This window comes from Hypanus sabinus, chromosome 19 (assembly GCF_030144855.1).
Source record: "Hypanus sabinus isolate sHypSab1 chromosome 19, sHypSab1.hap1, whole genome shotgun sequence".
NCBI classification, from domain to species: Eukaryota; Metazoa; Chordata; class Chondrichthyes; order Myliobatiformes; family Dasyatidae; genus Hypanus; species Hypanus sabinus.
Window position 1 is genome coordinate 1870764 of NC_082724.1, and position 16905 is coordinate 1887668.

At 45.1% G+C, this 16905-nt stretch overlaps 1 protein-coding gene across 1 annotated transcript in view; it reads right to left on the minus strand.

Annotated features, from left to right (window-relative positions):
* The window catches only part of lamb2 (laminin, beta 2 (laminin S)), a 225365-nt gene that overhangs the window by 46294 nt on the left and 162166 nt on the right, over window positions 1-16905 (minus strand). The window contains exons 15-16 of the mRNA XM_059943867.1: window positions 12970-13097; window positions 12362-12482 (exon numbers count right to left, since the gene is read on the minus strand). Of these exons, the coding sequence (XP_059799850.1) occupies window positions 12362-12482; window positions 12970-13097 (249 nt within the window). The remainder of the gene's footprint in view (window positions 1-12361; window positions 12483-12969; window positions 13098-16905) is intronic.

The window sequence follows — 16905 nt, forward strand, 5'->3', positions numbered from 1 at the left end:
TTCCACAGATTCACCACTCTCTGTGTGAAGAAGTTTTTCCTCATCTCGGTCCTAAAAGGCTTCCCCTTTATCCTTAAACTGTGACCCCTCATTCTGGACTTCCCCAACATCGGAAACAATCTTCCTGCATCTAGCCTGTCCAATCCCTTAAGAATTTTATACATTTCAATAAGATCCCCCTTCAATCTTCTAAATTCCAGTGAGTCTAGTCGATCCAGTCTTTCTTCATATGGAAGTCCTGCCATCCCAGGAATCAATCTGGTGAACCTTCTCTGTACTCGTTCTGCAGCAAGAATGTCTTTCCTCAGATTAGGGGACCAAAACTGCACACAATATTCTAGGTGCGGTCTCACCAAGGCCTTGGACAACTGCAGAAGAACCTCCCTGCTCCTGTACTCAAATCCTTTTGCTATGAATGCCAACATACCATTTGCCTTTTTCACCTGCATGCCCACCTTCAATGACTGGTGTACAATGACACCCAGGTCTCATTGCATCTCCCCTTTTCTTAATCGGCCACCATTCAGATAATAATCTGTTTTCCTGTTCTTGCAACCAAAGTGGATAACCTCACATTTATCCGTATTAAATTGCATCTGCCATGAATTTGCCTACTCACCTAACCTATCCAAGTCACCCTGCATCCTCTTAGCATCCTCCTCACAGCTAACACTGCCGCCCAGCTTCGTGTCATCCGCAAACTTGGAGATGCTGCATTTAATTCCCTCGTCTAAATCATTAATACATATTGTGAACAACTGGGGTCCCAGCACTGAACCTTGCGGTACCCCACTAGTCACTGCCTGCCATTCTGAAAAGGTCCCGTTTACTCCCACTCTTTGCTTCCTGTCTGCCAACCAATTCTCTATCCACATCAATACCATACCCCCAATACTGTGTGCTTTAAGTTTGCACACTAATCTCCTGTGTTGGACCTTGTCAAAAGCCTTGTCAAACCTGCACACATGTTACAAACACATTTACACACACAGGTACAAACACACTTTCATACATATGCAGATACAGGCTTACTTGCAGATTCACTGGTACAGTTTAAAGGAAATTTATTATCAAAGTACATAATATATCACCATATACAACCCTAAGATTCATTTTCCTGTGGGTATTCATAGCAAATCCAAGAACCATTACAGAATCAAAGGCTGCACCCAACCAGTGTGCAAATACAAAAGAGAAAAATAAATAAATCAGCAATAAATATTGAGAACATGAGATGAAAAGTCCTTGAAAATGAGTCCAATAGTTGTGGGAACAGTTCAGTGATGGAGTGAGTGAGGTTATTCTCTCTGGGTCAGGAGCCTGATGGTTGAGAGGTAATAACGGTTCCTGGACCTGTACACACTAAAGACAGACAGACAGACAGACACCATCATTACATCATGGCCGATCCATTTCCCTCTTAGCTTCAGTCTACTGCCTTCTCCCTGTATCCTTTCATGCCCTGACCAATCAAGCATCTGCCTTTATTATTAGTAAAGACTTGGCCTCCACAGATGACTGTGGCAAAGAATTCCACAGATTCACCACTCTCTGGCTGAAGAAATTCCTCCTCATCTCCGTTCTAAATGGACACCTGTATCCTCAGGTCCTAGACTCTACCACCAGAAGAAACATCCTCTCCACATCCACTTTATCAAGACCTTTCACCATTCAATAGGTTTCAATGAGGTCACATCTCATTTTTCTGAATTCCAGTGAAAACAGGCCTAGACCCATCAAATGCTCTTCATATGACAAGCCACTCAATCCTAAAATCACTTTCGTGACCCTCTCTAGTTTTTGCACATACATTCTAAAATAAGGGACCCAAACCTATTCACAATACTCCACGTGAGGCCTCACCAGTGCTTTATAAAGTTTCAACATTAAATCCTTGCTTTTATATTCTAGTCCTCTTGAAAAGAATGCTAATCTTGCATTTGCCTTCCTCAGCACAAACTCAACCTGCAAGTTAACCTTTAGGAATCCTGCACAAGGACTCCCAAGTCCCTTTGTACCTGACATCCTTTTAGAACGGAGCTGAGGAGGAATTTCTTTAGCCAGAGAGTGCTGAATCTGTGGAATTTCTTGCACTTGATTGGTCAAGAATTCTTGTATTTTCTCTCCATTTAGCAAATAGTCTACTCTTTAATATCTTCTACCAAAGTGCATGACCATACATGTTCTGACTCTGTATTCCATCTGCCACTTTTTGCCCATTCTCCTAATCTGTCTAATTCCTTCTGTAGCCTCTCCTTCCTCAAAACTACCCACCCCTCCACCTTTGTATCATCCACAAACTTTGCAACAAAGTTATCAATTCCATCATCAAAGTCAAGATTCAAGTACATTTACTATCAAAGAATGTATAAATTATACACCCTTGAGATTTGCTTGCTCACAGGAATCCACAAAGCAAGAAGCCTGAAAGAACCCAATTGAAAGAGAAAAAATAAAAAGACCAACACTCGATGGCAAGAGATAGAAAAAAAAATATAAATCACGCAAATAATTGAAGCGAACAAAGGCATTCCGAATGAGTCCTCAGATCCAAACCCCGGAGTAGGCCCAAAGCCTACTCATCATAGTAACAGGAACAGGGCAGTCTTCATATCCTCAGCGCCAAGGAGATAACCATTACGGAAAATGAGTGAAACCAGCTCTCGTCCCCTGACTCCCTATCTTTTCAGCCTTTCTGGGTCAGTGTACAAATTGACCCAGCAATGGAACAGCGAAAGGCTCTGCATGCTAGAGAAAGGAGTGGACATTATAGAGAGTGAGTGAAATCAGTTCTCACCTCCAATTTAGCTGACATTTAAGTTGTCTAGACAGCACATTGTACCTCCACTAGAACCCAGGCCTTGCTGCTATGAAGGGCCCCAGACATAGACCATGCTACCCAGCGACTCGCTCCAGGCCTAGATTTCATCGCCCAGCCCGAGGCCACTCTCAAGTTCTTCAAATCACCTTGGAGCCTAGAGCAATCCAAGCTCGCACACTGGCCAGCTGTACGGGCATCGGAACTCCTTCTGCATTGATTCATCCCCAAACTTGCCTCACCATCACTCGCCCCTTCACTGATTGCGATGATAATTTAACATAGTTTACCTCAGAAACGGTATTCTTAGTGTAGTCAGATTTCTTAGCTTTTTGACTACCTGGAAACTGTCGCACATATTCAGTAGTGCCATCTTAACTGGAGTTGACATATAACGTAAAAAGAATCGGTCCCATTACAGACCCCTGTGGATATCTCAAGTCGCCAGCAGCCATCCAGAAAAGGCTCCCTTTATTCCCACTCTTTGCCTCCTGCCAATCAGCTACTGCTTTATCCATGCTAGTATCTTTCCTGTAATACCATAGGCTCGTAGCTTGCTAAGCAGCCTCATGTGTAGCACCTTATCAAATGCCTTCTGAAAATCTTAGTACACAATATCCACCCAACCAACACACACACAATGCTGGAGGAACTCAGCAGGTCAGGCAGCATCAACGGAAAAGAGTACAGTCGACATTTTGGGCCAAGACCCTTCATCAGGACTGTAAAAAGACATGAGGAGTCAGAGTTAGAAGGTTGGGGATGGGAGGAAGAAACACAAGGTGAAAGGTGAAACTGGGAGGGGGGAGAGGTGAAGTAAAGAGCTGGGAAGTTAATTGGGGAAAGAGATATTGGGCTGGAGAAGGGGGAATCTGATCAGAGGCTGTGTGGAATGAGCTTCCTGTAGAAGTAGTAGTAGTAGAGGCCAGTTCAGTTGTGTCATTTAAGGTAAAATTGGATAGGTATATGGACAGGAAAGGAGTGGAGGGTTATGGGCTGAGTGCGGGTAGGTGGGAATAGGTGAGATTAAGAGTTCGGCACGGACTAGGAGGGCCGAGATGGCCTGTTTCCGTGCTGTGATTGTTATATGTTATATGGTAGAAAGAAACAGGGGAGGAGCACCAGAGGGAGGTGACGGGTGGGTAAAGAGATAATGAGAGAGAGGAAAATGGAATGGGGAATAGTGAAAGGGGCAGAGGGACAATTATCAGAAGTTTGAGAAATCGATGTTCATGCTAACAGGTTGGAGGATACTCAGATGGAATATAAGGTGTTGTTCCTTCAATCTGAGTGTGGCTTCACTGTGACAGTAGAAGAGGCCATGGACTGACATGTTGAAATGGGAATGGGAAGTGGAATTAAAATGGGTGGCCACTGGGAGATCCCGCTTTTTCTGGCGGATGGAAAATAGGTACTTGGGAAAGCGGTCTCCGAATATACATCGAGTCTCACTGATATGCAGGTGGCCACATTGGGAACACCAGATACAGTAGAAGAGCTCAACAGACTCTCCTGGAAGGACTATTTGGGGCCCTGAATGGTCGTGAGGGAGGAGGTGTAGCACTTGTTCCACTTGCAAGTATAAGTGCCCGGACGTAGATCAGTGGGGAGGGACAAATGGATGGCAAGTTGCATAGGGAATGATCCCTGCAGAAAGCAGAAAGTACAGGGAGAGAAAGATGTGATTGGTGTTAGGATCCTGTTGGAAATGGTGGAAGTTATGGAGAATTATGTGGTGGGATGGTAGGTGAGGTCAAGAGAAGCCCTATCCCTGTTGAGGTGGCAGGAGGAAGGGGTAAGGGTAGAAGTGCGCAATATGGAATAGATGTGGTTGAGGGAAGCGCAGTTGAGGAAGGGAAGCCCCATTCTTTGAAGGAGGCAGACAACTCCATTCTGGAATGAAAAGCCTCATCCTGAGAGCAGATGCGGCGGAGACGTAGTAATTGAGAGAAGGAGACGGCATTTTTACAAGAGGTATGGTCCAGGTAGCTGTGAGAGTCAATGGGTTTATAATAGACATCAGTAGATAAGCTGTCTCCCAAGACAGAGACAAAGAGATTGAGAAAGGGGAGGGATGTGTCAGAAATGGATTTGAGGGCAGGGTGGAAGTTGGAGGCAAAGTTGTTGAAGTTGATGAGCTCTGCATGGGTGCGGGAAGCAGCACCAATGCAGTTGTTGATGTAGTGTAGGAAAAGTTGGGGAGTGACACCAGTGCAGGCTTGGAACATAGACAGTTCCACAGAGCTAACAGAAAGGGAGGCGTAGCTGGGACCCATGCGAGAACCCATGGCTACACCTTTTCTTTGAAAGAAGTGTGAGTAGCCAAAGGAGAAGTTACTGAGAGTGAGAACAAGTTCCATCATATAGAACTTTCTCCTTAGTAATGGCAACTTCACAAAGTACTGGCCCCTGACACTCTGTAACTTCCACCATACTGTTAGTGTCTTCCACAGTGGAGACTGATGCAAAATACTTACTCAGTTCATCTGCCATTGTGTTGTCCCCCATTACTACCTCTGCAGCATCATTTTCCAGCAGTCCGATATCCAGCCTCGCCTCTCTTTTACTATTCATGTATTTCAACAAACTTTTGTTATCCTCTATAATACTATTGGCTAGCTTACTTTCATATTCCATCTTTTCCTTAATATTTTTTTTTAGTTGTCTTCCATTGGTTTTTAAAAGCTTCCAAATCCTCTATCTTCCCAGTAATTTTTGCTCTATTATATGCCCTCTCTTTGGCTTTTATATTGGCTTTGACTTCTTGCCAGCCATGGTTGTGTCTTCTTGCCTTTAGAATACCTCTTCCTCTTTGCTATGTATATATACAGTGCCTTCCAAATTTCTTCCAAAAATTTTAGCCATTGCTGCTCTGCCATCAGCCTTGCCAGTGTTCTTTTCAAATCAATTTTAGCCAGCTCTTCTCTTGTACCTCTGTAATTTCCTTTACTCCACTGTAATACTGATGCATTAACTTAGCTTCACAAATTTCAGGGTGAATTTGATCATATTATGATCACTTGGCCCTAACGGTTCTTTTACCTTAAGCTCTCTAATCAATTCTGGTTCATTGCACAACACCCAGTCCAGAATAGCTGGTCCTCCAGTGGGCTCAGCCACAAGCTGCTCTAAAAAGCCATCTCGTAGGTACTCCATTAATTCCCCCTCCTGTAATCCAGCACCAAGCTGATTTTCCCAATCTATCTGCATATTGAAATCCCCATGACTATTGTCCTTTTGGCATGCAATTTCTATCTCCTGTTTAACTTGTAGACCACGGCTTTACTACTGTTTGGGGTCTGTATACAATTCTCATCAGGGTCTTTTTATCCTTGCAGTTCCTTAGCTCTATCCACAGCGTTTCAATACCTTCTGACCCTATGTTACTTCTTTCTCATGATTTGACTTCATTTGCTACCAACAGAGCAACACTGCCTCCTCTGCCTTCCTGCCTGTCCTTTTAATACAATGTGTATCCTTGGACATTAAGCTCTCAGCTATAATCTTCTTTCAGCCATGATTCAATGATGCCTACAACATCATACCTGCCAATCTGTGACTGGTCTACAAGTTCATCCACCTTATTCCGTATACTGTGTGCATTCACGTATAACACATTCAGTCCTGTATTCACCCTTTCTGATTTTGTCCGCCTTTTACATTTCAACTCAGGCATACTTGCACACACACAGATGTTACTGCCACATTTCGGCACACACAGAAACATTACAGGTGTATTTACACAGACAGACATTACAGGTGTGCTTACACACACAGACATTACAGACATCTGTGTACACATAGAGACAGTACAGGCACATTAGCATAAACATTACAGGTATACTTACACACAGGCATTACAGGCACATTAGTGTACACACACGCGGACATTACAGGCACATTAGCGTACACACTTACAGACATTACAGGCACATTAGCGTACGCACATACAGACATTACAGGCACAATAGCGTACGCACATACAGACATTACAGGCACAATAGCCTACACACATACAGACATTACAGGTGTATGGGGCAGTGGCATTGCACTGTTGGCAAAATATGAAATCAAATCTTTAGAATGATTTGATTTCACATTTTACTGACAGTGCAACGTCACTGCTCCATACACCTGTAATGTCTGTGTGTGTGTGTGCTAATGTGCCTCTACAGAGTAGGAAGGTATTGAATTGTTTTAGATAGAGCTAAGGAACTGCAAGTGTGAAAAGATCCTGAAGGGAGTTATATACAGACCCCCCAAACTGTAGTAATGCTGTGCCCTGCAAATTACAACAGGCCATAAAAAAATGCACACCAAAAGGGAAATGGTGCAATAGTCATGGGGGATTTTAATCTACAGGTAGATTGGGAAAATCAGGTTGGTGTTGGGATCCAGGCAAGGGGATTTCTAGAGTGCCTGTGAGATGGCTTTTTAGAGCCGCTTGTGGTTGAGCCCACTAGGGAATCAGCAATCCTGGATTGAATTGATTAGAGAGCTTAAGGGGAATAGAGTTGACGTTGATAGGCTTTTTCCATTGAGAGTAGGGGAGATTCAAACAAGGGGACATGCGTTGAGAGTTAAGGGGCAAAAGTTTAGGGGTAACATGAGGGGGAACTTCTTTACTCAGAGAGTGGTAGCTGTGTGGAACAAGCTTCCAGTAGAAGTGGTAGAGGCAGGTTCGATTTCGTCATTTAAAAAAAAATTGGATAGGTATATGGACTGGAAACGGATGGAGGGTTATGGGCTGAGTGCTGGTTGGTGGGACAAGGTGAGAGTATGAGTTCAGCACAGACTAGAAGGGCCGAAATGGCCTGTTTCCATGCTGTAATTGTTATATGGTTATATGGTAAAAAAAAACTCTTAGGGACAAGTGATCATAATATGATCAAATTCACCCTGAAATCTGAGATGGAGAAGCTAAAGTCAGATTTATCAGTATTAGAGTGAAGTAAAAGGAATTATGGAGACATGAGAGAGGAGCTGGGCAAAATTGATTGGAAAAGAACACTGGCAGGGATGACGGCAGAGCGGCAATGGGTGGAATTTCTGGAAACAATGCGGAAAGCGCAGAATATATATATGGACACATCTCAAAGATGAAGAAGTATTCTAAAGGTAGGATGACACAACTGTGGCTAACAAGAAAAGTCAAAGCCAACAGATAGCGAAGGAGAGGGCATATAATAGAACAAAAACTAGTAGGAAGTTAAAGGATTGGGAGGCTTTTAAAATCCAACAAAAGGCAACTAAAACTCATGAAGAAGGTAAAGAAAGAATACAAAAGTAAGCAGCCAATAATATTAAAGGCAATACCAAAAGTTCCTTGAGATACATAAAGTGTAAAAGAGAGGAGAAAATAGATATCAGACCACTGAGAAATGGTGTTAGAGAGGAAGTCATGGGGGACAACAAAATGGCAGATGAATTGAATAAGTATTTTGTATCAGTTTTCGCTGTGGAAGACACTAGCAGTATGGTTGAAGTTCCGGATGTCAGGGGTCATGAAGTTTCCATAACCAGAGAGAAGGTTCTTGGGAAACTGAAAGATCTGAAGGTAGATGGTGTACACCTCAGGGTTCTGAAAGAGGGGCTGAAGAGATTGTGGAGGCATTAGTAATGATCTTTCCAGAATCACTAGACTCTGGAATGGTTCCAGACAAATGGAAAATTGCAAATGTCACTCCACTCTTCAAGAAGGGAGAGAGGCAGAGGAAAGAAAACTATAGACCAGTTAGTCTGACCTCAGTGGTTGGGAAGACGTTGGAGTTGATTATTAAGGATAATGTCTCAGGGTACTTCGAGGCTCATGATAAAACAGGCTGTAGTCAGTATGGTTTCTTCAAGAGAAATTCTTGCCTGACAAATCTGTCTGAATTCTTTGAAGAAATAACAAGCAGAATGGACAAAGGAGAAACAGTTGATGTGTATTTGGATTTTCAGAAGGCCTTTTTCAAGGGCCACACATGAGACTGCTTAATAAGCTACAAGCCCATGGTATTACAGGAAAGATTCTAGCATGGATAAAGCAGTGGCTGATTGGCAGGAGGCAAAGAAAGGGAATAAAGGGAGCCTTTTCTCGTTGGTTGCCGGTGACTAGTGGTGTTCCACAGAGGTCTGTGTTGGGACTGAATTTTTTTTACATTATATGTCAATGATTTGAATGATGGAATTGATGGCTTTGTTGCAAAGTTTACGGATGATATGGAGATAGATGGGCAGGTAGTTTTGAGGAAGTAGAGAGGCTACAGGAGTACTTAGAATGGGCAAAGAAGTGGCAGCTGGAATACAGTGTTGGGAAGTGTACGGTCATGCATTTTGTTAGAAGAAATGAACGGATTGACTATTTTCTAATGGAGAGAAAATACCAAACACTGAAGTGCAAAGGGACTTGGAAGTCCTTGTGCAGGATTACCTGAAGGTTAATTTGCAGATTTAGTCTGTAGTGAGGAAGCTAATTACAATGTTAGCATTCATTTCAAGAGGACTAGAATATAAAAGCAAGGATGTAATGTTGAAACTTTATGAAGCACTGGTGAGGCCTCACTTGGAGAATTGTGAGTATTTTTGGATCCTTATCTGAGAAAGAATGTGCTGAAACTGGAGACGGTTCAAAGGAGGCTCATGAAAATGACTCCAGGATTGAATGGCTTATCATATGTCCTACGTCGTTAGGTTGCATCTGGGTTAGGGTTAGGGTTAGGGTTAGGGTTAACCCTAACCCATCTGGAATTTCCAGTTGGCGGGCGATTTCCCTCCACACTGCTCTGACACATTGGGAAATCTGTACTTGGCAGGTTACAGCAGTGGTTTGTAATTGCCTTCTGCCGGGGGAGTTTAAAGAGATCACCACCTCTTGCAGTGGATGACCAGGACGTCTACGTGTCTTGTCGTGCTCTTAGCACTCCACAGTGCCCGCTGGGCCTGCCTCCTTGACTGTTGGACCGTTAATCGGTCTGTCTGCCAGGGCCAGACTTCACGCGCTGGGACAGACAGATCCCCTACCTCACCGAGGGTCAAAGGCCCGTCGGCTACCCTCACCTGGTCTGGCCCGTCTGCCGAGACGGTTTACCGGGGTGTGGCCGCTACGTGTGTTACAGCTACTCGGAGCTGCCGGTGAGAGCTGAGCGCCCGGTGGGGACCAAAGGTGGACGAACAGCCCTGAAAAAGGGCACGGCAGGCCCCCCCCCACCAGAGGCGCTACCCCTCCCTAGACACCCCATACTCACTAGAATCCAGAAAACTGAGGGTTGACCTCATTGAAACCTATCAAATGGTGAAAAACCTTGATAGAGTGGATGTGGAGAGGATGTTTCCCATGGTGGGAGAGTCTAAGACCAGAGGACACAGCCTCAGATTAGAGGAGTGTCCTTTTAGAATGGAAATGGGGAGGAATTTCTTTAGCCAGAGAGTGGTGAATCTGTGCAATTCTTTGCCAAGGGTAGTTGAGGAGGTCAAGTCTGTATATTTAAGGCAGAGGTTGATAAGTTCTTGATTGGTCAGAGCATGCAGGGATACAGGGGGAAGGCAGGAGATTGGGGCTGAGATGAAAATTGGATCAGCCATGATGAAATGGCAGAGCAGATATGATGGGCCAAATGGCCTAATTCTGCTCCTAGCAACACACACAAAATGCTGGAGGAACTCAGCAGGCCAGGAAGCATCTATGGAAAAGAGTCCAGTCAACGTTTCAGGCCAAAGCCCTTCAGCAGGACTTTTTTCCATAGATGCTGCCTGGCCTGCTAAGCTCCTGCAGCATTTTGTGTGTGATGCTCGGATCTCCAGCATCTGCAGATTTTCTCGTTTGTAATTCTGCTCCTATATTTTATGGTCTTATTTGCACACACACATAGACACTACAGGTGACTTGCAAATATACAGACATTACAGACATATTTGGGCTTTACAGTGAGACTTACACATACACAGACATCCGGATGGATGAATATAGTCTTCACAAGCTTCTAGCCGGGTACGTGTTTCGATTTTAAACTTTGCCATCTTCATCAGGGATGATGCCTGGGCATGGCTAATCTGGTGGTGTTTATACTGCGTTGTCCATCCACCTGATTGGTTCATCCCCATCCAATCAGGTTTCCGCTGTCCCACCTTGTTTACAGTTGAATTCCAGTTCTTACTTAGAGTGAAAACTTCGTCTACGTTAAAATTCTTTTCCTCTTGTTTTATTTCAATAGCTTCATTCACTAGGTGGTCCCAAAATCCACTGGCACAGTACTGGATTTTTGTGCCATTGAAGTCAATCCTGCGGCCTTTTCGAATGCAATGTTCTGCTACCACCGATTTCTCCGAGTAACCCAACTAGATACACCTCCCGTGCTCCTTGATGCGGATTTCCACCGCATGTCCCGTCTGGCTGATAAACGCTGCTCTGCATTCCCAGGAAATCCTGTAAACGCTAGCCAACCCGAGTCCCAGCTCAGCTTTGACCCACATAAACTGTGATTGTGGATGGATGAATCTGGCATTTCTTCAGGATCCTGGCGATCCTTCCAGAAACCATGGAAATACAGGAAAGACAGGCGGCAGCAATGGGTTCCTCTCCGTTGTTAGGTATCCTGGTGTTTCCGTCGGCCCTTTCAAGGAGCTGACTGATTTCCTTCACCTTTGTAACCATTCTTTAGGTATGCCGTGTGTAATCGTCTCATTTCCAAACATTCAATTTACAATGGAGATGAAGAAGAATGGTTGCTTCCCGGCCCCTACATTCTAATACGATGGAAAGCAGATGTACCCTCAGACATGGTGTCTATCGGAAACCCACTCACACAGACTTATACCTCTACAGTAACAGCCACCGTCACACCTCCCAACACTGAGCCGTTCTTTCTACTTTGATTAACTGTGCAAAATCTATTTCCGACCTGAAGAGCCCCCACGAGGAAATAAGACAATTATGCATGGTGTTCCTTGTTCTAAGTAAGAACTGGAATTGGATTGTAAACAAGGTGGACAGCAGAAACCTGATTGGGTGAGGACTATCCAGTCAGGACAATGGATATGGATATAAATACCACCAGACTAGACATGCCCAGGTGAAAATGGCAGAGTTTGTCATCAAAATGTTGGTTATAATTGATACCTCTACCCAGCTGGAAAGCCAAGAAAAGTTTATTAGTTATATACGCCAGAAAGGCACTTAATCCTTTGTCATTACAGATATATTTACACACACACACAAACATTACAGATGTACTTACACAGCAGGCACTATGGGTGTAGTTACACACAAATGTTACAGGTGTGCTTACAAAGACATTACAGGCAAACCTGCCCATACACACAGAAATTATAGATGTACTTATACATACAGCCATTACAGGCATACTTGTACACACACCAGCTTTACATGTGTTCTTCCACACACGTACAGACATCACAGGTGTATTTACACACAGAGGTTACAAGCATATTTGCATACACAGGCGGACATTACAGGTGTACATGCGCGCACACGCACACAAGAATTACAGGCACACTTGCACATGGATGCAGAGATCACAGGCACACAGTTACTTTACTCACAGAGTCCACCAGAATGTTGGTGTTGGGATCACGCTCCCGTGAATGGTAACGCTTGAAGTCCAGTCGGATGGTGTAACTTACGGAACGCTCAAGGCAGATTGGCTGAGGGAGCACCACATACCTGTAAACAGTTAGAATTGTCAGCACAGGCTTGTCCACAACAGACAGTGGGTGAGGGTCTGCATTGGAGCTAGACAGGGACAGGTGGAAGAGAGGAATGGGGGAGACAGATGGGAGAAGGAGTTAGGGGAAAGAGATTTGGGGAGAGAGTTGGGGGAGAGAGTTGAGGGAGAGATTTGGGGGAGAGAGAGTTGGGGAAAAAGATTTGGGGAGAGAGAGTTGAGGGAGACAAAGTTGGGAAAGAGAGGAAGGGAAGGGGGAGAAGAGAAATGAGTGAGAGAGGTAGATTGTATTGTTGGTTAGGGGAGAGATCTTTGAGTGTGTGAGAGTCAGTGAATATGGATCACAGACACCATTGATCTGATCTGAACCACCTTTCTCTCCTTAGAAGCTGCATGACACAAAACCCCCACAGTTGGTAATGGGACAGGTTTTACCCCCTATGGTAGAGCACGTGCCTTTGGCTCCAGAGAATTTATCTTACTCACCTGAATCCAGACGGAAGGCTTGTAAAAAGCATGTCATCAGCAGGGATGGTGTTCCCACATGGACTGCTGGTGGGGATGGGTCCCGGACGAACGATGGAAATGAACACCTTCTCCCAGTCCCCCGGAAACTAAAATACAGACAAGAGCAAACAATGCAGAACAGAGCACACAAGACAGGCCCAATGGCTCCAAAGGTATCTGACTACAAATCCCTACTAAAGACTGCAGAGACGGCTGAGAGAAACATCAGGGTCTCTCATCAGAGATATTTATCAGGACCGCTGTCTACACAGGGCCCTTAGCATTGCCAATGATCCCTCCCTTCCGTCCAGCAATCTCTTTGACCCCCCCACCATCAGGCAGGAGGTACCGTAGCATTAGGACAAGGACTGTTAGAATGGGAAACAGCCTCTTCCCCCAGGCTGTGAGACACTGAACTCCCTGACACCCCCCAGGTCTCATCGAGCATGAAGCGCCAGTGATGTTATACAGCTTACTTTTTAACTTGTATTGTGAATGCACCTTATTATTTGTAGTAGTATTACTTTTTGTGTTGCGTGTGAGTTATACGGTCCAAAGGAATACTGTTTCATTTGGCAGCATACGTGTTTGATGCACCATCAATAACTCTTGGAGATGTGAGGTGAGATATAGGCTTTTATTGGCTGGAAGAAAGAACAAGCAGCAATTGACCATCACACTACATCCTGGAGACTGAGGCCGGGGCAGTGTCTCCAATCGCCTTTATACCGGGGTCCGTGGGAGGAGCCACAGGAACAGTCAGCAGGGGGCGTGTCCAGACAGGTATATGTAGTTCACCACAGTGTTTATGCTTGAATTACTATAAATTTTAACTAATTAACCAAATCCATCTTTTCTGCACAATAGAATTCGAATCAGATTGCAACGCCCTGGTTAAGATATTACTGCTCATGTTGTAGGGTATTTCATTTAAATGGCTTTCTGTGAGAAGCAGTGTGCTCTGCTGGTAGTGTTTGGGTTACCATTAAAGATAAGGGTCCTGCTGAAGAGTTTCAGCCCAAAATGTCAACTGTACTCTTTTCCTACAGGCTGCTTGGCCTGCCGAGTTCCTCCACATTTTATGTGTGTTGTTAAAGATAAAGGGTTGTGATGTTCAGCTTAGGAACGCTGGGCCGGCCAGTCAGGATGGTGGAATTGGAAGAAGGTTCGAGAGAATGCTGGGTGGAGAGGTTTTGTAACAAACACTGAGGTGGGTTGAGGTCTTTTTCAGAAGGAGGTAGAGAGAGAAAAAGCTTGAGAGACCTGGCTGCAGGATTTGATCCACCGGGAACACATGATTCGATGGAGTTCAAGAGGGGAAATCCCACCAGTGATTGGTGAGTAGAATTTGGCACTGTGAGTGAGTACAAGGACAGACACCTCCAGCTTTCGGAAGATTTGAGCTCCAACTTTGTGCATATTTGACAGTTTTAATTATAATGGACCCTTTTGCTCTTTTTTTTACTTTTTCTTTAATTATGGTTTGCTTGTTAACATTCATAAATTTACTTTATGCAGTGTACGGTCTGCTATCTCTTGGCAACAGGCAATTGCAAGGGGGAAGTATTCACACAGATTGGTGTTTGGGTGGGCAACACATCCCAACTTTCTGGTTTTGGTGGGACCCAAGTCATATCAACCCTAGATGTACAGAGTCTGAGAAAGGTGGATTTCTCTTTGCTGAGTCCAGGGGCTGTTAGTGAGGGGCTAACGAGTGAGGGGTTAGTGAGGGGCTAATGAGTGAGGAGTTAGTGAGGGGCTAACGAGTGAGGGGTTAGTGAGGGGCTAACGAGTGAGGGGTTAGTGAGGGGCTAATGAGTGAGGAGTTAGTGAGGGGCTAATGAGTGAGGGGTTAGTGAGGGGCTAACGAGAGAGGGGTTAGTGAGGGGCTAATGAGTGAGGAGTTAGTGAGGGGCTAACAAGTGAGGGGTTAGTGAGGAGCTACGAGTGAGGGGTTAGTGAGGGGCAAATGAGTGAGGGGTTAGTGAGGGGCTAACAAGTGAGGGGTTAGTGAGGGGCTAACGAGGAGGTGTTAGTGAGGGGCTAACGAGCCGCATCTCTGGAGTTGCCCAGTGAAAAGGGATTTCAAGGTTTATTATCACTGATCTGTCGTGACATGTTTTGTGGCAGCAGAAATAAACTTATTATGATTTACAATTAAAATATTTCAGTATTTCACCTTTCACCCTTAAGCCATGATGTTTAGCTCTAGTCTCAGTGGAAAATGCCTGCTTGCATTTACCCTCTCTATACCCCTCATAATTTTGTCCACCTTTCTGTATACTTTGACTGGATGGGCCAAACAGCCTGCTTCTGAGTTGTAGTGTTCGACGACTCAGCTCCTGATCACTGCAGTTCAGACACCTTCTGACCCGTGTTTGAGGGCGAGGGTGAGGGTTTCAGACACCTTCTGACCCGTGTTTGAGGGCGAGGGTGAGGGTTTCAGACACCTTCTGACCCGTGTTTGAGGGCGAGGGTGAGGGTTTCAGACACCTTCTGACCCGTGTTTGAGGGCGAGGGTGAGGGTTTCAGACACCTTCTGACCCGTGTTTGAGGGCGAGGGTGAGGGTTTCAGACACCTTCTGACCCGTGTTTGAGGGCTTTACACCAGTCTTTTGTTTTGTTCTCATTGTGTGTTAAAGTGTGTATAATAGAATTTTTTTTCTCAATGTTGTGTATTTGATGCTGCGCCTGTGATGCTGCTGGAAGTAAGTTTTCATAAACTCCACTTGGACTTTACCCACCCTGGCCTGCTGATGAGGTATATAAAGCACAAAATAAACACAAGAGATTCTGCAGATGCAGTAAATGATTGAATGTCGGTGTCTGTAATTTTCCCCTCTCCCCAGTCCCGCTTTGTCTGTTGCCCATTCTGGTTTCGTTCTTCTTCTCCGCACCTGTCCATCGCCTATCTCCCTCTGGGTTCACCCTTCCTTCCCTTTCCCCCACAGTCCACTCTCCCCTCCTATCACATTCCTTCCTCTCCAGCCCTTTAACTTTTCCACCCATCATCTCCCAGCTTCTCATTTCATCGCCCCCTCCGCCACACACCCGACTTCACCTATCATCTCCTAGAATGTCCTCCTTCTCCATCCCTGGCTTTACAGTCTAGCGTCCTTTCCAATTCTGATGAAAGGTCCTAGCCCGAAACCCTGACTGCTCTTTCCATAGGTGCTGCCTGACTTTCCGAGCTCCAGCGTTTTCTGTGTGTGTTCTTTAGATTTCCAGCATCTGCAGAAACTCTTGTGGTTACACCTTTGAAATAACTTTAGAATTTTCTGTTTTGGGTTATCGTGCTCCCCACCCTCACCTTTTCCCATTCATTCATCCTCTTCGTTCACCTGGATCGATCAGTCCATCACCTCTCCCATATCTAGTTCACATCATCCCTCTCACCCCTCCCTGGGAGACAGGCTGATGATCCAACTGTCTGCTGAGTTCCTCCTGCACTTTGTGTGTGCTGGGAATATAAGTCAATGAGGACTGTATTCTCATACTCACATCTTCACTGGATCGTCTGATGACAATAAACTCCGCACTGTCTGGCTGCATTGTGCAGTGCAGCCTCCAACTGGCTTCAACTGCATTGACAGCCTCGAGCAGAGCACTCACCCTCACAGACCAAACAAGGCATGGAGAGGGAGGTGACAGCGTACAGACACGACAGCCAAAAACCTCAGCTACTTCAAACACTTCAGCCACACAGTAAACTTACCCACAGGCTGCCCAGTGTTTAATGGAGCTGCTCCAGAAAACGGCTTTGAACAGACTATGTCAGCCAGACTTTGAAACAAAAAAGTGTAGAGATGTCCCACTCTGAGTCTGACACCGGGAGTGTGTGATGGGACGGTGTGGAGGGAGCTTCACTCTGTGTCTGACCCCGGGAGTGTCTGATGGGTCGGTGTGGAGGGAGAT